At 39.4% G+C, this 19,853-nt stretch overlaps 2 protein-coding genes and 5 non-coding genes across 9 annotated transcripts; 1 reads left to right on the top strand and 6 right to left on the bottom strand.

Moving 5' to 3' along the window:
* Positions 1-42: 42 nt before the first annotated feature.
* On the bottom strand, positions 43-6,126 carry RPL4 (ribosomal protein L4). Its single transcript, XM_055717364.1, has 10 exons — positions 5,893-6,126; positions 4,268-4,439; positions 3,302-3,408; positions 2,724-2,862; positions 2,058-2,182; positions 1,536-1,665; positions 953-1,109; positions 706-789; positions 357-477; positions 43-264 (listed from the first exon to the last, which is right to left on the bottom strand). The coding sequence occupies exons 1-10, from the start codon at positions 5,893-5,895 to the stop codon at positions 124-126; spliced, it is 1,179 nt and encodes a 392-aa protein (XP_055573339.1). The 5' UTR covers positions 5,896-6,126; the 3' UTR covers positions 43-123.
* LOC114014904 (small nucleolar RNA SNORD18) lies at positions 1,420-1,490 on the bottom strand. The gene has a single exon (XR_003558607.1). It is a non-coding gene; the product is annotated as a small nucleolar RNA SNORD18 (small nucleolar RNA).
* On the bottom strand, positions 1,736-1,803 carry LOC114014907 (small nucleolar RNA SNORD18). Its single transcript, XR_003558610.1, has one exon. It is a non-coding gene; the product is annotated as a small nucleolar RNA SNORD18 (small nucleolar RNA).
* Positions 2,928-3,027, bottom strand: LOC114014908 (small nucleolar RNA SNORD16). Its single transcript, XR_003558611.1, has one exon. It is a non-coding gene; the product is annotated as a small nucleolar RNA SNORD16 (small nucleolar RNA).
* LOC114014906 (small nucleolar RNA SNORD18) lies at positions 3,489-3,560 on the bottom strand. The gene has a single exon (XR_003558609.1). It is a non-coding gene; the product is annotated as a small nucleolar RNA SNORD18 (small nucleolar RNA).
* LOC114014909 (small nucleolar RNA SNORD16) lies at positions 4,511-4,611 on the bottom strand. The gene has a single exon (XR_003558612.1). It is a non-coding gene; the product is annotated as a small nucleolar RNA SNORD16 (small nucleolar RNA).
* ZWILCH (zwilch kinetochore protein) lies at positions 6,086-17,868 on the top strand. 3 transcript variants are annotated; one of them, XM_014277062.3, is made up of 18 exons: positions 6,086-6,218; positions 6,643-6,694; positions 7,889-7,984; positions 8,093-8,211; positions 8,885-9,081; positions 9,574-9,653; positions 9,961-10,116; positions 10,358-10,429; positions 10,773-10,866; positions 11,730-11,785; positions 12,965-13,067; positions 14,146-14,225; positions 14,442-14,598; positions 15,616-15,644; positions 16,042-16,178; positions 16,473-16,568; positions 16,658-16,776; positions 17,468-17,868. In XM_014277062.3, exons 3-18 carry the CDS (start codon positions 7,961-7,963, stop codon positions 17,557-17,559), a joined length of 1,611 nt encoding a protein of 536 aa, XP_014132537.1. In that variant the 5' UTR covers positions 6,086-6,218; positions 6,643-6,694; positions 7,889-7,960; the 3' UTR covers positions 17,560-17,868. The 3 variants fall into 3 exon arrangements, with proteins under 3 accessions (XP_014132537.1, XP_055573336.1, XP_014132536.1); XM_055717361.1 differs by lacking the exon at positions 6,086-6,218 and adding an exon at positions 6,270-6,439; XM_014277061.3 differs by lacking the exons at positions 6,086-6,218; positions 6,643-6,694 and having other exon boundaries at positions 7,883-7,992.
* Positions 17,869-19,853: the final 1,985 nt, after the last annotated feature.

Raw genomic sequence — 19,853 nt, 5'->3', positions numbered from 1 at the left:
GAAAACGCAGGGCCGCGCCGGGAAGAACGCACAAGACGGCAGTTCCCTGCTCCGACAGCATTTATTGGCTGCAAACCCGCGGCACCGCGCTCCCAGCCCCAACGGGCGCGCACCGCGCAGGGTTCACGCTTCAGCCTTGGCCTTGGCCGCCGGCTTGGCTGCCTTGGCAGGCTTGGCTGCCTTGGCTGCGGTCTTGGCCCTGGGCTCGGCTGGGGCCTTGGCTGCAAGCTTGGCCTTGGCTTTCTTCTCCTCCTTAAGTTTATGCTAAAAAATAAAAGAAGACAAAAATATCATCAGCACATAATCTGAAGCACCAAACCCTATTTCGGCTGCCAGCGGCTTCCACGCTCACTCACATTCTGCGCATGGCGCAGGATGGTGTTGCGTCGCATTGTTTTGGCGTATGGGTTCAACTTGATCATGATTCTCAGGTTCTTCAGTGGGTTCTTCTTCAGGACTCTACGGCGAATCTTTTTCCTGAGAAGAAAACAGGTGTCACCATCTTATTTCACAATTCACATTCTGCTACATTTTCCCTGAAGTCTGGAGCACCATAATCTCTTACTATTTAAACCCAGAAATTAAAGAAACCCCAGCTCTACCCAACGTCCCAGCGCAGAGATCGCCAAACTCACTACAAAGCCTCAGGCGTGGCAGTTACTAAAGGGGCACAGCACTTCACATTCCTCAAGTAAGAATTCTTACTTTGGAGCACGCAGTGCCTTCTGGATTTCTTGGCTTCTCATGATTCTCCCAATGTCTGTATTGGTCATCTTGTGCATCGGCAGGCTGCGAAACAACGTCCAAAGCGTTAAGTTGGGTGATAAAAATATGGCTTGTTCAATGAAAACTGGCATTCAGGAAGAAGTACTCGTATTCATCTCACTAATATTCTGCCTCCCAACGGAAGAGCCCGTGACAGCCCCGCCGCGCCCATGCTGTCCGAGCTTACTTATAGTCGCTCTTCAGCGTAGCGGCTTTGCGCCAGGTGCCGTACAGATCATCCAGCTTGCGGAAGGCACTTTCCGTCCAAATGCAGAAACGTCCAACGTGGCCCCCGGGAGCAAGTCTCAGCAGGTTCAGCTTGTTCACATTGAGAAGAGTGATTCCTGTAGGAAAACAGGCAAACCAATCCCTTTAGTTTGGGATTAAAATAAAGGAATGCAAAACCAAGCAATAAACACATGAGAAAGCCCCTGTCTGTTTAAGTGTACTTCTTAGCTTCGACATTAGTTACACCTATGTATGAAAAATTATTACGTTTTAAAAATAATCATCAGCCTTTTACCAGCAACAAACTTGACAGCCTCATTTTTAACTGCTCCAAATGCAGTTTTGGGTCAGCAACGGCTGTAACATTTGTCATAAACACCCTCCATATCACCAGAACACATTCTTAGAACATATTAGCTACTTCAGCAAGTCAGAACTTCCACAAAATCATGTGTTTCAGAAACACGGACCAGTGAAGTGGAATCTCATCATTCTAGGCAGTCTCCCAACCCCAAAGCAAGTGTGTCCCAGGTTAAAATTACCTGGGATATTCCGGAAGGCTCTAATGATACCGTTGTCCTCGTTGTAGATGATGCAGGGCCCCCGGCGCTGGATCCGACGGCGATTCCTCATTTTACCCTTTCCGGCCCGCATACGCTGGGAGGCATAAACCTGTATAAAAATGACACGGTGAATATTCAAAATAGCCCAAATCCCACCAGTAAGACACAGTAAAACTGCTTTAGTCAGAACTTCACAATCATCACTGCGTATCTGAAACACGGACCAGTGAGAAGTTCATCATTCTTTACAGTTAAAGAAAAAAAAAAAGCGTGCTATTAATGTTACACTAACACCAAAATGAAGACCATTACAGACAGAGTAAAGCAGTGTAGTAAGAAATTTACTTTGCTTAAACTCTTCTTTTTTTTACAGTTTCTACTAGTTTTGTTACCAAGGCATTACTGGCAGCATCAAAACACACACTATTTTGAGTTCCTACTGTGACAAGGCAGAGTCAAATCACCCAGGTTTTGCTTTTAAGAACATCCCCATCAACTCACCTTTTTGATGTCATTCCAAGCTTTAAGCTTCTTAAGAAGGAGAACAGCTTCCTTGGTTTTCTTGTAACTCTCGACTTTGTCCTCAACGACCAGAGGGAGTTCTGGAATCTCCTCAATGCGGTGGCCTAGCAAGGATTTTACAAGACACTAAGTTACCCACCGATCTCAGCTGTATGCATTTCTCAGGGTTACTGTCTTACATAGTCAGAAATGATACAAAACAATAAACGGTGGAAATTAAATTAATGATCTAATATTCAGGCCTAGTAGCACCGCAGCAGTGACATTTTAGTGGACTCATGGGTCTGCCTCTGACAGCACTTTACGTACCCAAGTATGTATTAAGCAAACCTTTGGCTTCCATGAACAGAAATCAAGCCGAACTGCCGTGCAATTCAAAATTCAATTCCTTTCCATAAACTGCACAGACAAGATTCACATCAGCAACAGACACAAAAGCGCCCCAGCATCACCTAACTTCCCACACCGCGTAACCGCTACCTTCCCGAGCTGTATGTAACAGTAATACCCTGCCACCCAGGAACAGACTGCCTCTAAAAAGAATTTAGTTATCCACGAGAAATGTTTTGAGTAATCACATAGTGACTGGTACTGCCCAGGCAACGCAGAACCACCAGCAAACATTTCCAGAGGCAGAATTCTCACCTTTAGACATGACCAGTGCCGGAAGAGCAGAGGCTGCCAGAGCAGAACAGATGGCGTAACGCTTTTGAGTCGTGTTCACTCTACGGTGCCAGCGTCGCCAAGTCTTGGTTGGGGCAAACATGCGTCCTCCACGACACATCTATGTATCTACAGTTAAGAATAACCTTTCTGAAGCTTATTTTTCTAGTGAGACTCTTTAGTCCTTGCTCAGCATTAACTGTTCGTCAACCATCTGTACCAGTATGCTGACAGCAGGCAACTGTCACTGAGCACAGAGTAGGACGCAAATTACGACATCATGGCAAGACAATATGCATCACATGAGATTCAAGGCATCCACGGCTCTTGCAGTGTGTGTGTGAAATCAGTGACAGCTGCTGTTCATTAAAGCAAGTCTGAATTTGCATTCAGAAGGTTCTAATCACATTACAAATTTCTCAAGCCTGGTGGTCTAGATCCCTGCAGGTAGCCATTACCTCAAGTAGAAGATTCCATTTCACATTTACATACTTAAAAAATAATTTTTCTGCTTGATGAGTTCAGTGCACCCAATGCAAGCAGCAGCTATGAAAGGATACATTTCCAAAGGCACCCTGGCCAGAGCGGTGAGTTCCACCACCTCGTACTCGAGGAATACGAGCAACAGCTCTCCCAGTACCCCAAGATTCGGCACTGGTCTGATGACCTGGAACAGAAACATTTTAACTCACATAGCGACATCGCTGCAATTTTCCCAAAGTCACAGATACACTGAGTTCAAGAACACCAATCAGAACTTCCACTGTTATCATGTGTTTCAAAAACACGGACCAATGAAGTGGAATCTCATCAGTTCAGCAAAACTAATCCTGATCAGGGGTAAACTAACTCTTACCACATTAAAGATGTGTTTTGGTAGAATCAAGTACATTAACACATGAACTTCTAAGCTTGATTCTCAATTTGGAGGTCCAAAGTGGCACTGCTGTTCCTAGTAAGCTAAAACGTTTACGTGAAACACCATCAGAAACAAACTTGATAATGCATGTTCCTAGCACAAATTTATTGGGAAGCAGAAGCTCTCTGCACCTGCAAGCTTTTGAAGCAACTCTTTTTATTTACGCCCATTTGCACAGGTTTCTTCTTGGCAAATGCCTCAGCGAAGTGCCATGTGGTCAACCCGGAGCAGGGATTATAAAGCACTATTTTTCATCACAGTTTTGCGCCTGATCAATCCTTTCAGACATTTTCTGTTTTTCTTGCAAAGAATGTAGATTCCACTCAAGGAGCTAGGCACCACAGCACTCCTGGTAACAACATTTCAGATAAAAGCCCAGATGCATCAAGAACTTACATCACCATGCTGTTCCCCAGAATATTACAAAAATTTCATACAATTTTAAATGAGATTGAATAACCAGAAGAGTTGCCTCTCCTTCTATACAGAACCCCACTGAACAGAGCTTCTCTTATTTCAGTTCTAAATTAGTTTCAATTTTAGCTCACCTACATTAAAGTCAAAGGTTAACACAAGCTTTTCTCTCCATTTTGTGGTCTAGCCATACCTGCAAGTTCACTGACAGCATAGGGCTGCCGGTTGTTCTTGCGCAAATTGGTGTGAACGAAGTTCACAACATCGGGGCGAATGGGAGCCTTGAACACAGCAGGCAAGGTGACATTTTTGCCTGATGCTTCCCCCTTCTCAGAGTAGACTGATATCAACGGTCGAGCGCAAGCCTGAAAAAGAAAAAAACCCAGCTCTGAAGCACAAGTAAGGTCAATTGTTAGCACTCAGTTTCATCAAATATTGCTCAGAATGAAGGGGTCTTCAGTTCAACAGTGCCAGCATGCTGACAGCAGGCAACTGTCACTGAACACTGGATAAGACGCAAATTACATCATCATAGCAATAATTTTCACTTAAAATCGTACTCCACAGCACAATCCACATTCAGAAAACTGTACCTGAGGTTTGAAATTCAATCGATTTCCAAGTCATTTGAGCAAAACTAACCTAGAAGTGAAACTCTGGGCTCTTTAGAAACACCTTCTAAATTACTTCCCTTCTACCATTTAAAAGAGCCTATATAAAATCCACCTGTGTTTATCCAGTTCACCAAAAGCTTGTTATTTAGATTGTGTTTAACATTTGAAACGGTGCAGCGACTTCTCCAATATAGACTACAAGCAACCAAACTTAGCATCAGACTGAAGTTTGTAAGATTGTAAAGCCTGGGCACTCTGAACAATCCCTGATGCCTCAAAATTTGAGATGAAAAATTTAACTGCTAGCAGTACCAGCTTCCCTTCCAAAAGCTGAAGAGATGTCCAATAATCGCCTGCTGGTACGACCAACACCCTTTAAAAAAATAATCTTTTAGCATTATACTGTATTTGTTATTAATTAATAACTCGTGGCAATAGCACAGGCAAAGCATCTTCCTTCCCCTTCCCATCCACAATTCATTTTAGAGGTATTAAAAATATTACATGACTCAGAACTAACCACCTAACAGCAAAGTACTATCTGTGTATCCAATACTGGTTACTAGCAAGGCACCGACTGCTGCAGTTAGTGTGGAGACCCCAACGCAAGAAAAAAACTTGATCAGGGTGAAGGAACCATATCAAAACCTCAGTTGTACTGGTAAGATACGTTGTTCATTTGCGACCTGGTTCCAGACCAAGGCCTCTAAAAAGCCTGTTTCGGAACAACAAAAAAAGGTTAAAATAAACAAAAGGGGTTTTACAGAAATCACTCTTTTTCACTCTACATGGGTGCAAAGCATCCGTTTGGGTTTGCTTTAGAGAAACACGTGAGCAAAATAAGAAAGCCCTGCCAGGAGGTGACGCGGGCCCCACGTCCCACGCTGCCCGAGGACAGCGTGACTTCTAACGTCCCGAGCCGAGCTCTCGGCCGCGACCCCCGCCGCGGCCCGCCCCGGCCCCTCTCCAGCCCGCCGGCCGGCCCGGCCTCCCCACACCGCTCCACGCGGCAGGCCCAGCGCTGACGGCTCCAAAATGGCGGCCGCCCGGCCGCCCCACGCCCCCAGCCCTCGGGCTGCCCGCGGCACGGCTCTGCCCGCCGGCACGGCCTGCCTCCCACCAGCCCCGACCCGCTACCCGGCCCGGCCCCGGCCCCGGCCCCAGCCCCCCCCGGCCCGCCGCGCTCCCGCGGCCCGCGCCTCACCATGGTGGCGGCGGCAGAGCCTCTCGTGCTGCCGCCCGTCCCCGCCGCAGCCCCGACCGGAAAAGGAAGGACTCGTTCCTCTCGCCTCAGATGAGCGATGTCCTTCCGCACCCTGCCCGCCGCCTTCTGCCGCGCTGGCCGGTCGGCTCCGGACCCCGGCCTTAGGCCGAGCCTTTCCGGCTGCGCCGCGCCGCGCGGTGCCCAACTCTCTCCCTCCCGGCCCCTCTGTCGCTCTCAGTCGCCTCCCAAACCGGGGAACTCCTTTCTGGCGGAGGGATTCAACGTGACGAGTCACTCAGTCTCACAGAAATTATAACATTTTTGAGGTAATTTTTTTCTTTTTCCTCCACGAGGAGGCGTGCGGAGAGAATAAATACAAATAAAAATTTCTCCTAGGAGAGTAAAGAATAATTATTTTGTCTCCGTCGGGCACCCGCCCCGGATGTAGGGGCGGGGGGCGGGCGAGGCGCGCAGTTCAGTTGCGGCGGGCGGCGATGGCGGCGGCGCGGTGGCGGGCGGCTGCCGCGCTGTACGGGCAGCTGCGCCGGTGGGTCCGGGCCCGCCGCGGGGTGGCGGCTGCCGTGACGCTGAGGGGGCTGGCTTGGGGCAGCGGCGCCCCGGCGTGTGGGGAAGCTGCCGAGGCACAGATTCTGGATCTGCGGTGGTGTAGTTTACGCAATTAAGCTTAGTGCTTAATGAGGAATGCAGAGGAAAAGATATTACGTACGTTAACGTTTTATTTTCTTTTAGAATATATGAAGAAGCGGGGAGAAGCACCCCTGAACATCCGTATCTCTTCGAGGTAAGTATATCTGTGAAAATACAGTCACGTAACCTGTGTGTGTGTGTTTAAAATGCGCAGCCATTGACCGACAGCTGAATTATGTGTGGGGATATCGCATAAAAAAGAATATTTACCTCAGCAACACCTCCTTGGGTCTGCCTCTGCCTCAGGAGGGGGAAGGAGACCCGGTGCCAGAGTGCCGCCCTCCCGGGGCCGGCACCAGCCTGCACCTCCCTGCTCATTCCCGCCTTCCACCTGATATTTTTGGCACCTGTTAACAGTTATCTTGTTTGTAACTGTTGTGATGATCAGGTACACCAGCGAGTGTGGGGCTGCGGCGGGCGGCTGCTGGTGGGAGCGGAACGAGCTGCTGCAGCCCCTGCGCGGCTGTGGCCTGCACTCGGGGGGGGAGGGGGGGGGAGCTTTGTGCTTCACTTGCAGCTCTGGTGGCACGCTTTTTATCTAAGTACTTTTATGAGGGGTAAGATAACTGTATGAGAACAGCGGTTGCTTCAAGTGGCTTTTGGAACATGGGAATGGCGGGAAAATCTCTAATGCTATTTAGTTGTGTTAATCTTGGGATTTGTGTAGGTTTGATAATAGCTTGGAAATAAAATCAAGTGATTGTTTAAATATACAGTAATGTGAAAAACAGACTAGATGTGAGGGATCAAGCAATACTTCTCTGTGTGCATGGAAAAACCTAAGACTGATATCCCTTCGTTCTCGCGAACAGGCTTGATTTATTTAATGTCTCCAAACAGTGCTTAGAGCTCTCATGAGACATTCAGAGAAATGATCAATTGATACTTAATGTTACTTTAAACGAGCAATCTCCATCTCAAGGATATCTGTTGACTGCAGTCGCTACTTGACAGCAATGATCCCTTACGTCTCGGATTATCTGAAGTTTTGTGCGTCAAACCAAACCTCAGTTTCTCAAAGAATCAAACTGTTAAAGATTAATTTTTTTGTGTTGGTTAGTTGAAAGCTGTTGCATTTTCAGTTGATTTGATTCCACCTCTGGCATGCAGCAACTGTGTTCTCCTGAAGTAGGAAAGCCTTATGAGTTACGAGTGGTTACAGTAGGGTTGGGAAATGGTTTGTGGAATTAGTTATTAATTTTGCAATTTCTGGTGTAAAAAAAATGCTGAAATGGAGCATTTGTATGTAGTGTATTAAAAAGTTTTTGCTTTTGGGTTTTTTTTCCAGACTGATGTAGAGATCTGTTTGATTGGTGGTAGTCACAAAAGTCCCATCAGAGGATTTTGGAATGGAAAAAGTATGATATATATTTTGCAGAAAGCAGTAAGTGTGTATGTTGTTGATTTTTTTCATGTAATCTAGACTTTTGAATTCCCATCAAATATTTTCACATACCTTGCACTTTTTGACTTACCTATGCATTTTGCTTAGAGACACAATGAAGAAGGTGACCCAATGGAAAAATCAAAAACTGATGATGCTATTTATGCTTCTGAGCTTTCACCAAAGGAGAGTTCTGGGCCAGTGGCTCTTTCTGTCAGCAGAGCAAAGTAAGTGTCAAAGGTCTTCCTCCCCTTTTGATGTAGTTTTCTTCTGCAACTTTTGTTTCTCTTGCTAATATTGAGAATCTGTATTATTTCTAGACCCCCCAAATTAAATTACTAATTATTTTAGGGAGTAGATACTTTTCATCCTCAAAATGGTCTCCCCTGGCTAAAAGTATTCCTAACAAAGTAGCTAAAGTCAAGGTACTGGAAAAGTGCTTGTGAGCTGTCCCATTAGGTTAATGGGACTGTCTGGGTGTAGGCGAGCAAAGAAAGCTTACTAAGACTTCAGTGCTTGTTTTTGTAAAGCTTCTGTTAAAAAAATAAATAAATAAAGCTGATTGGGATCTTTGGCTCTTAATAAAATATCAAGGCATGGTACCAAAACATGGTGACTAGTTTGCTTAAGTACCTTATCCTTTTAACATGCTTAAAATGTAAGATTAAATTATAACTTCAGAATCTTCAGTGTAAATTAAAATATTATATTAAATATATTCTCAGTTATGATATTTTTTTTCCTCCTTTGTGACTTCAGAGGATTATAATACTGCATTCTTTTTGTGAAATGATTTGATGTCCGCTAATGAAGCATAGTAGATAGGAGTCTTACGTAAGGAATAGATTTAGCTATACTTTCTGGCATCTTTATATATTTTTTTTCTGTTCATATTTCTAGGCAGTTGATTTCATTATATACAATGGCACAAAATCCAAATATGACGCACTTGCAGATAGGTGAACTGGTTGTGCTCCCTCCCCTCTGGATAAGGTGTGATGGTTCTGATCCTGAACATACTTGTTGGCTTGGAGCTGAACCTCTGAAAGCTGGAAACAAAATCACAGGGATCAATCTGTATATGGTTACATGTGATAGTAAGTTTATAATGTTACACATACAATTACATAAGGAAGGATTAAAAATGTAGGAATGTTGATGTAGTGCTGCTATGTTTGTTCTTTGTGTGATGTTGGCTTGGTACTACTCTATCGTCCTTTTTTAAAAAAAACAGGGAGGTAGGAAAGAAAGATAGAGAAAAGAAAAGATGTTTTTAACCCATGGTGTGTGGTGGAGATAACTTTTTAACATAATGCAATAGTAACTGCAGGATACCTTCACTCAGGTGCAGTAACTTAGCAGACTTAAACTGCTGCCATTCAACTTCTTACACAAGCAGACTCTTATAGAACATTTATATGTTAACACCAGCTCTTACTAACAATAGGACAAACGCAAGAAGAATGCCTGCCTTCTAAAAAGCAACACAAGTTGTACTTGCCTGAAAGGAGTATTTGAGAATTAATTTTAAGCACCAAACTTGAATTCTGTCAAATGTTCTTTTGATTCTTACTTTTTTCCTTTCCTAGGTCCTACAGCTAATAAAACCAATTTTGCAAACCTGGAAGAGCTCAAAATGGCACATAAAATGACCCATCACACATCTAATGTAGGTTTTTACAGTCTGTCATGACTCCAATCTAAGTTTCAAAACTCTGGGTTTGGGTGTATGATACTGGTTTTGGGAAGCTTTATAGATCTATTTAGAAGCTCACTTTCATATGATTCTATAGTATAATAGTTTGAAGTATCTTTTGAACTCCCTATGTTGTAATGCGTTTGTCGGATACTAGCCCTTTTTGTGTGTGTGCTTGAAATGCTTTTAAAATTATTTTGCATGCGTACAAAATGATGTTGTGCTGGCTTGGGCATTTTTTGCTGGTTTTTTTTAAATTTATTTAATCTGTTCATTTTAGGTGATGACAAAAGGTTTTGTTCAGTATGAACTTAGTAGAGCTGCTGCAGTAGGGGACACAATTGTACGATATGAAAGGAATATATATGTTGATATTACCTGGAATCCTATAGATAAGATTCTGCAGACACCCCCGCTAATTTCAGCTGCCACACTGGTAAGTCAAGAAGGAAAAAGCAAACAAACCCAAACTCTTTCCATGGCTTACATCATGAGTAGTGTAAAGGATAGAAAGTAAGTTTGACTCCTGATATTTGTGTTTATTATTCTTTATTTAAGCAACACAATGTATTCTTAAGCTAATTCATAAATTATGCTAATGAGAGTTTTACTAATGAAGATTTTAGGACTCTTGCTTTTGAAAGTTTGAAACTGACACAAACTTCTGGAACTTTCAGAATATTGCAGTGGAGTCCGGGGACCCCCGAAGTCCTGTATATCAGCTATATAAGGAACTGCAGTTTCTTCTTGTAAGTATAAGTGAGAAATTCCAATTTCAGATTTACATGGAATCGTGATATATTTTTTTGGTGTTAATTTACTTTATTTAAAACTTTATCAGATGTTTCAAAGATAACTTTAGGCTTTTATTTTAGAATAAACTTTGAGTTCAATTTTAGGAATCTTGAAGACCAAGAGGACAACTCATGAACACCAAAGCCAGGAAATTCAAGAAGTTTCTAAATTGATGGTTAGCTGTACAGAGAGAGTTGTATGATCCTTGGAGAAGTTAACTACATCTTGATGTATGACACATGTGGAACCTCAAACAAGAACTGATTTGTGTTATTTTGATTTTCACGCTGCCTTTAGGCTTTGGCCGAGGGTTTGAAGACAGGTGTGACTGAGTGGCCTCAGCCCTTACAGTCCGATTCAGCTGTCAAACTGGTACAGGAATTTCTGACTGGTAATTGCTGCTTGATACTTGGGGGGATGTCACATTTCATAGAAATAAAAAAAAAGAAGTTCCACATACAATTTTTAAAGTATTAGAATTAGACATGTTAATTTCTATGCTATAACTACCTACACAAAGTAGTTAAATAGGTAAGTACATCTCTGTCATTTTTCTTTGTCCTAATATCTTTTATAAAAGTAGTAATTCTTTATAAAATGACACAATTATCTTTAAAAAGCAATTGAGAGATTTCTGGATGCATCTTTCAAGTTTATCTGGCACACATATGAGCTTCTAAATGTGCTAAGTGTCCCTTTGCTGGTGGAAAACAATACTTTGATGACATCTTAAAATGAAGTGAATTACTGATTCCTTCTGAATACTGTTGTGAACAATATGTGTATTGTCAGAAGATTAAGATACTAGAACACAAGTCTAAAAAGAGAATCATATGTAGGAATGCACCAAGAGATTTTCAAATACAACTGTAAATTTTTTTAGTATGTGGATGAAATTTCGGCAAAAGATACAACAGGCTAAAACTCTGACAAATACATATGGAAGAAAACCAGAGACACTTACTAGACCACTTACTACCCCTTTTTGCTTCCACACTGGAATGTAACAAGTTAATACTTAGAATTTAGTAAAGGTATATGGGGAAAATCTATAGCTTATAATAAAAAATATTGAAGAAATTATCTTTTCAGACTCTATTCTTACCCAGTAAAACCAATTCTGAAGTGGATAAATTTGTCTATTAGCCATCCAGTCAGTGTATTTGTTAATTATGATGTGTCTGGGGATTTATACAATGGGTTTGATGGTATTTTTTTTTCATAATGATGAAATTTATTTTTGTTGTCTGCTAGATCTAAAGAAGAAGCTGGATGGATATTGTATATCTGGGAACAAGAATGAAACGGAGGTATATGCAATTTCCTACTGATTGCTGTGTTATCTTGTTTCCCTTATAACTGTAATTGTTTCATATTTTGACTGTCTTGTATATTATTTAGGTATATATACAAATAGACAAAGATGTAAAGAAAGAAAGATCTCTTGCTTTCTGTTTCTGCTGTGTCAAAATAAGGGAAGAAGGCCTTACGGCAAAATTAGGAATTCCGTAGCTATTCTCTAATAGAAAGTCCACGTAATTTTTACCTTCAGAAAACCTCCCCCCCCCCTTTTTTTTTTATCTGAATGATCTACCAGTGCCTATTATTCTTTATATAACTTAGTGGCGTGGAGCTGTTTTGATTTGCTTCATTACCCTGCTTTTTTGCTACCAAAAGCTTGCAAATTGAACTGTTTATGTCAGCTGCAATCACACACCATTGTCTGTCATCACCTAAAGCTATCAGTCTCCTGATGTCCTAGTTTCTTTCAGGAGTTCTGATCTTTACACTATTCCGTTCTATCGCTAATTTGCTTTTCTTGCCTAATTTAATGATTTGGGGCCAATTTAATAGTATCAATTGGATATGTGCTCTATTTGTCTAAAGCCATATGATATTCTAAAGCAATGGACAAATACAAATTAGAAAAATGTCTTCAGCTATATTAAGATTCTTTTTCCCTTTCAGTCTACGAGGAAAGGTTTTGAGTCTTTTTGCTATTGAGAGGGAAGTTGCGTTTTGTTGATAAGCTAAAAATATAGTGATTTCTGTATCAGCTAAACCAGAAGGATTTAGGATCAGGGTAACAGGAAGATAGTCTTGTGTTCTGAGAATTTTGGCGTCCCAGGGCACTGTGTGTCGTGCTATTGTAAGGCAAAAAGGACCATCCTGAGCTAAGCAGTTGGGTTTTGCTAGGCAGTCTGGTCAAGCTTTACTTGGCTATGATTGAAAGTCTTTCTGATAGCAGGCTTCACTTCCTGGTCCAAAGCTAGCAGTGATCCAGTGTGATCATTCTGAAGAGGATTAGTCTCATGTTTAAATAAAAATATGCTTCCAAATTACTGTGCGCTAGTGGTTTCTGTGTGGTAGTTTCCCTGGAAAAGGAGAAAAATTAGTGATGTACCCGGTTTTGATCTCTGGAGAAAATTTGAATTCATAAGGTCTTTGAATCTTAGGCATCCTTTTTTACTTAAGACGAATACTTTCAGAAAATCAAATGTGACACAGCTGCGGTGGACAGTTCAATAAAATCAGTCTTCAGTGAGCGAGAAGACCTGGATTTTGCTGAACAATTATGGTGCAAAATGAGAAGTAAGTGTATTGTGGGGTTTTGCCTCATATGTTTTACTTCAATTCTTCTGTTCTGTGTATCTACTATACTGTACTGCTTTCTCTGTGAAATGTATATAAATTTCTCTGAGTTTTAAGGACTGGTCAGCTCTTCAGAAAATTATCAACAGGCTTTTTCTAAAAGAGCTAGTTTTAGAATTGTAAGATGATATACTTCCTTACAACATATAAAGGTAGACCAGCATCTAGCAGGGGATACTATATTTCATTTTATTGTAAAAGGTAATAAAGAGTCGGTAGTACTCATCTGCTCTAAGACTGAAAACTTTATCAAATGTTTGTGTTTCTAGATCTGAAGGACGATTTTTAAGTTGATAAAGCTGGACAGAACCTTTATCATTTTTGTAATACCTCTCACAATCCTTCAGTAAAATATATTTTTATGAATTTATTTTCAGATTGCTAATTAACTTTTGTTAAGCTGTTCCAGAATTTGGAACAACTTCTTTCTGTTTGAGGGGTGGAGTTATGCAACTTTTAAATCCCTTGCATTTCTACTAGTGTGACCACTGTTGTGTTTAGCTGTAGATAGCTACAATTGTTTTTTGGTTTTCTTTTAGTTGTAGATAGCGAAAATGTACTGTGATTGCAGCAGTGTGTCCTGCATAAAGGCAGTGTTAGCTGCACAATGTTGAAGGTTTTTTTCTTGCTTAGGAAGCAGTTAGTTGGATAAATGGACACTAATAGTTCATATTCTAGATAGATGTTCAGTTAAATTTATGAAATGTGCCGAGCTTCAATGTATATAGAAAGAATGTAGCCAAAATGTGTTACATGACAATCTGCTTCTGCCCTGTGCTGTTCTTCAACAGTCAAGTGCAGTTCAGTGGTCTCTTGATCATTGTTTCTTTAGAGTAACCCTTTTTACAATCATGATATGAAAAACTTAACAAAAAGCAGTGCAATCTCTCATTTCAGCTATCGCTCTTTAAATGAGGGGGTTTGTTCTTGCAAGTATGTGTTGGCCTATTGTTACTGACTTAACAGCTAGACAGAGAGCCTGGACTGATAAATAAAATACTGCATCTTTTTTCTTAAGGTGTCAGTTCCTATCAAGAGTTGATAGATTGTTTCACACTGATCATAAAATCCCTGGAACATGGTGAGATGCAGCCGTGGGTATGTATTTGTATTTCACAATATATGTTAAAATTTTGAGTTGTTTGAAGTAGAATATAGCTTGTCACTTAACTGCTCCTCGTTTCTGTGTTTATTGTTTTGTAAATAACTCACATATCAGAGTTTGCCTCGGTTTCCGTGGTGTTGTACTTCTAAACAATGTTTATGATGTTTTGTACACAGTTAACACCACAAGAAAACTTTTCTAATTTTTAGATTCATCAAGGGAGTAGCAGTTTGCTAAGTAAATTGATTCAGCAGTCTTATCATGGAAAGATGGAGGTCATTTCCCTCGATGGCATCACTCCAGTTCAAATGCTCCTGGAGATTGGTTTGGATAAGGTGAAGAAGGATTATGTCAATTTTTTCGTCGGTAAGCCTGATAGCTGTTACCTTTTCTTTCAAATCTCTAATCATGTTATTTCATGCAGGAAACAATGAAGGTTTTGGTAACCTTGATCTCACTTCTGCTCCCATCTGCTGAAATGCTGTTTCCAGCCTCCTTAATAATTATACTTCTAAGTTGTATATAGTTTTGAAATGAAAAAAAAACTACTTTTGTTGAATTACTTTGTTTCAAAATAACTATAGCTTGCATAACAGTATTTCTTTTTCAATTTGAAAAAACCTTTAAGTTGACCTTCAGATAAAATAAATATCAGATTTATATAACTGTGGATTGTTTTGTTTCCTTATCTGTTTGCTGTAGGTGAAAAAATAGCACTCTCTTGTTCTTTCTGTCTTTTCCTTTATGGTCTACATGGGTTAAAAGGAAATGAGGCGAGGGTATTTATTTGTAATAGCTGTGTCTGTACAGTCTGTAGTATTTAGAATGATATTTTTAATTAGTCTTATATATATAATATTGGAAACAAAAGCTAGGGTGGAAAGCTTTTTGTAAATTACATGTTTTTTCTCTTGAAAACATGGCTTTGTTTTCAGTATTACAGCTTTCATATTATTATTTTTTTTAATCTGTGCAAGGGGTTTGTGGTTTATCATTGTTGTTACCTGCATCACTTGTCTCTTCATGTCTTCATTTATTTTTTGCTTTTCATCCTGTTTTCATTCTTGGTTTCATTTGCTTTTTTATTTTCACTATTTGTAAATCTATGTCCCAAGGAGGGTGGTTGTCTCCAAGTATGTGGTGGGTTTCTTCATTGTGCAGCCTTGGTGGTAAATAAAATAATGCCTATACAGCCATGCCACTTTACAGGTGTTTTCTTGTTTTGAGTGAGTAATCATGTCAATAAATCGTATCACAGTCCTAGTGACATTGTGCTTTTCTTTGGTAGAATTCCCTGTTTGATTACCTGAAAGTTGCTTATATTTCATCAGATGCTATATAGTAAATTTTAATATTTTCCCCCTGCCCCTGTTCATTTTACAGGCCAGGAACTTGCAACATTAACCTACTTGGTGAGATGCTTTATTTTTATTTTTTTTTAACTCTGAAAGTAGTATAAAGTAGAGCACACCTGGCTGATGGTGGGATGCAAGTCATATCATTCCTATAAGCTGAGAAACTGAATTGCAAATCGTAAGGATGAAACAATATACTGCAGAAATGTCATTATGTTGTTGCCTTATTTGTATATTGTTTCCTGGGTATCTGGTATGGGTCATTGTCAGGCAAGGCAGTGAACCTTTGCCTGTACTTTGATAGCATGGAACTTTGTTCTGAGTTTGCTGGGCCATTCTTAAAATTCGAGCTTCTCAAAAGAAACAGGAAAATTATTTCAGTATACTGAGGATGTGTTGTGTGTCTGTAGAAATTGAGTGTCCAGTTAAGAGCAGAAGCTGTTTGCTGTTGCAGGATTACTTCATTTCCACATCAGTAGATCTACAAGAACAAGTTCATCGTGTTCAAAAGCTTCACCATATGCTGGAAGTAATGCTCAGCTGTACAGTCTTACTTGAGTTTAAACATGAGAACCTCTTCCCTTTGACACAGTAATTATTGCTTTTTTACTTCTTGCTCTTTAAATGACAAAACCAAATAGATTCTTTTTGACAGTTGTAAAGAAACTCTCTTATAAAAAAAAATAAGCAGCCCTGCTTAATGTTGATGATAATGAGACTGGAGAAGCAGCAATTATATCTTCCTGCTAAATTTTGCTCTGTGACTAAAATCTGTAAACCAAAGGAAATCCTGAAATCAGAGAGTATAGCTAATTTTGCACAAGGTTTATGCAATGTTGCACAGATTTTTCTCCAACGAAAGTAACTAGTTGATATCTGTTCTAGAATTTGCATAAAGTATTATAAGGAAAACCCTCTGAATGAGAAACATGTATTTCAACTGCCGATCAGACCAGCTCTTGTCAAGAAATTCTATCGCAAGTAAGAGAAACTTCAATGTTTGTAGCATTAAAATTCAGATGTGACAGAATACATGACTGAGTTTTGACATTTTTTGATTATTCTCTCAGTGATCAACCAGAAGTATGGAAGGTGGACATAAGTAGTGGGCATGGACTGCAGAAGGTTAGAACAACATGGCAAGTTAGTACTAATCCTCCAGCTGAACATAAGCTATCAAACAATACAGGTGAGGAATATTTGTAGTGAAATGAAATAGTGAAAGTACATGCTTCAAATAAATTCATTTTTTATACTGGGTTTTGGTGGGTCTAAATGTTTTCGTACTTACACTTTTCAGCAAAAGAGAAATGATGTTTTGCCTTTTAACAAAAGGGTGAGGTGGTATTTAGAGACTAAAAAAATTTCAGAAAGTGGTGACTTTCTGCCCTCTCACCTTTGCTGAGTTGTTTTTAACGTTAAAATGTTGGAATAGTTCCAAATACAATATGATTAAGCATTCATTATGCTGACTTAGAACTTATTTCTAAAATCTTTGCCAGTGTATCTGAGAATGGGTTTGAAGAGAAATTTACCTGGTTTTGAATGCTGGTCTCTAGTCAGAGAAGCAAGCAGGTGCTAAAGAGAGAAGACATGCCTTGCTGCAATCAAATGTAGAACAAGTGAAAAAGCATGAGAAGGGGGAAGAATTAAACATACAGACTGGTATAGAAATAATTTGCCTTTTTGCGGTGAGGTTTGATACAGGGTAATGCTTTAGTAAAGCTTTCCTGTCATTCTTAGTTTTTTTTAATGAAGTGCTACTTACAGTAAACCTGAAGTTTTGAAACCAGTTCTTGAAGCTGCTGTGTGAACTAATCACTGCAATTTCTCTTTCTAAGAAGAGTGGCTCATCATATCTTTTCCTTTTGTTTATGCAGGTCTCTTTTCTGATTCCACGGTTAAAGAAAGCAGTGAAGAAAAAATGTATTTTATTACAATGGCTAAGTGCAGTCAGGTGCATTTCACATAATGCATGTTACTCTGCAGGCAGGCACTTGAAAGGTACAGTAAAGGGGAAGGTTCAGTATTGTCTGTGTCCCAACAGTATATTTAGGAACACCCTGTGACTGGAAGAGCAATGTATCTTTTAAAAAGAGTTACTTGCTTTAGTATGCTTGAAGTGTAACATAAATAGCCATAGTTCATCCGTACGCACCTAGTTTGTTTATAAAGGTTGTGCAATTATAACTGTACAGTATAATTATCCTGAAAATACAGTAGATATTTTTGTTCATATATTTACAATCATTCAATAAAGTTCTGCACTTTGGGGTTTAAAGTTTTATTTTTATTCATTAAGAATGCAATCAGACACTGTTCAAAGTGTGAATTATCTTAACAAAACAAGCAATATTGTCATGTTTTCCTGGTGTCAAGTGACATTTCATCATCCAGATATATTTGGGAAGTGTTCGTGCAGGGCATTTTGAACTTCTTACAGTTTGATTTTCTTTGTCCTTGTATTTATATTTTGGAGTATTCTTGGATATACTTCTCTTTCCTCTTCAAATTAATTTTTTTCCTTCATGCAAAGTAATTATTTTAGAAATGTTGTCTTTGTATACTTTTGCATCATTTTTTGGGAAAAAAAAGTCAGTATAAGTGGCCGGGCATAATCATTTTAATACATGGGGATGAGAGATGTGTATGTTCTTATGTTGATTAGATAGCGTATGTAACATTTTGGTGGTGTAATTCTAAACAATTACATAGTTCATTATATGCTGATGAAATAATTGGAGACAGATATGTTTTGTGTAAAAGAAACTATTCTTGATAAGAATAAGGAAAATGCCAATATTGGTGCTTTTAAAAAACTGTAAATTTATATAATTTCTGGTTTCTCGTCAGTGTATCTTATTTCTTATCCCTTTCCTAGTATTATATCTTAATATCAGTTTAGTAGTTAGCCTTTGAAGAGAAGCTAAGAACAAGTTCCTTTCTTGGATTTATGTGCTGCTGCTCTGCATTCAGTATATGCACATGCAGTGTGAAAATACAGTGCAAGCTAAATAGGAAACTTGGTGGTTTGCTTTAGAGAAATAATTGCAAGCACAACAGAAGGACAGATATAGCCAGATGACCATATTCTGGAATAATTTTTTTATAATCATGTACTTAACTTGTTCCTACCCGCAGCAGAAGTGAATTTGAGGGGACTATTACTTTTGGAAGGGCTTGGATTACATATAATACACTTCTGTCTGTAATATATTATAAAGTCATACGAGGTAAACCTAGTTCCCTCGAAACAAAACTAGAGAGACAGGAGTCATTAGTTCAAATTTGACTGAACAATTGTTGCCTTCAATTAATCACTTCAAATAGTTCTTTTCCACGCATAAATAGTAAGGTATATATTATCCTAGCTTTTAGACGTGCATGACAAACTAATGTTTGAACAGCGCTCTTGGAATATTTAAATGCTTTTCAATTTTAAAATTATGTGTCTGTCTTCAAATAGCAGTTACATGCTAATTAAAAGTATTGATGAACAGATTGAAATCAGAATTTGCAAGCGGCTTTTACTTGAAATTTCTACTTTCAGGATTTGAATCACTTTAATCTTAGTTAACTATTTTCCTAGTGAACAAAGTGTATAGTCGTTTAAAAAATAAGAAGAAACAAAATCTGCTACTAAAAATTAGTAGAAAGTAATGCAGAAAGAAAATGTACTTTAGGTTTTGGTTTTAACAAATTATATTTTTGAGAATTGAATAGAAAAAACTTAAATGGATAAGTGAAGTAGTATTTCTTCACAATGGTATAAAAAGGCATCTGTGGTAAACTAACATATAATCACAGTTGCATTTTATTTATTACGCAAAATGAAGATGTGTGTAGGCGTGCAATTTTAACTATGATTTCGAAGGTAGAATATTAGTAGGACAATACTGATGAGTATGCAGAGCATGGAAACTGTAGGAAGAACAATCTCTGTCACCATTTCCATGTGAGCAATCAGGGAATCTAAAATTTGAGAAATGAGTAATACATAAGAAGTTTAATCTTCTGGAGTATGCTAATTGTGAACTTAGAGTTTCCATAGATAAAGGATGTTTTTGAACGTTTATGGCAAAAATTCTTCTGTTAAACGTTGACATTGGCATAAACAGCAAACAAAACAAAGAAAATTCTGTAGGTCTGCAAAAGCTGGAGCAAATCCATGATAGTTCCCTCTCCCCCCGCACCCCCCCCTTTTTTTTATTTTATTTTTTTGAAGATATGTCAGTGCTCGAAGGGCTGCAGAAACTTTGCTTATTA

Source organism: Falco cherrug, chromosome 7, assembly GCF_023634085.1.
Source record: "Falco cherrug isolate bFalChe1 chromosome 7, bFalChe1.pri, whole genome shotgun sequence".
NCBI lineage: Eukaryota > Metazoa > Chordata > Aves > Falconiformes > Falconidae > Falco > Falco cherrug.
Note: the sequence above shows the minus strand (reverse complement) of the source record. Positions and strands in the feature narration are given on the sequence as shown.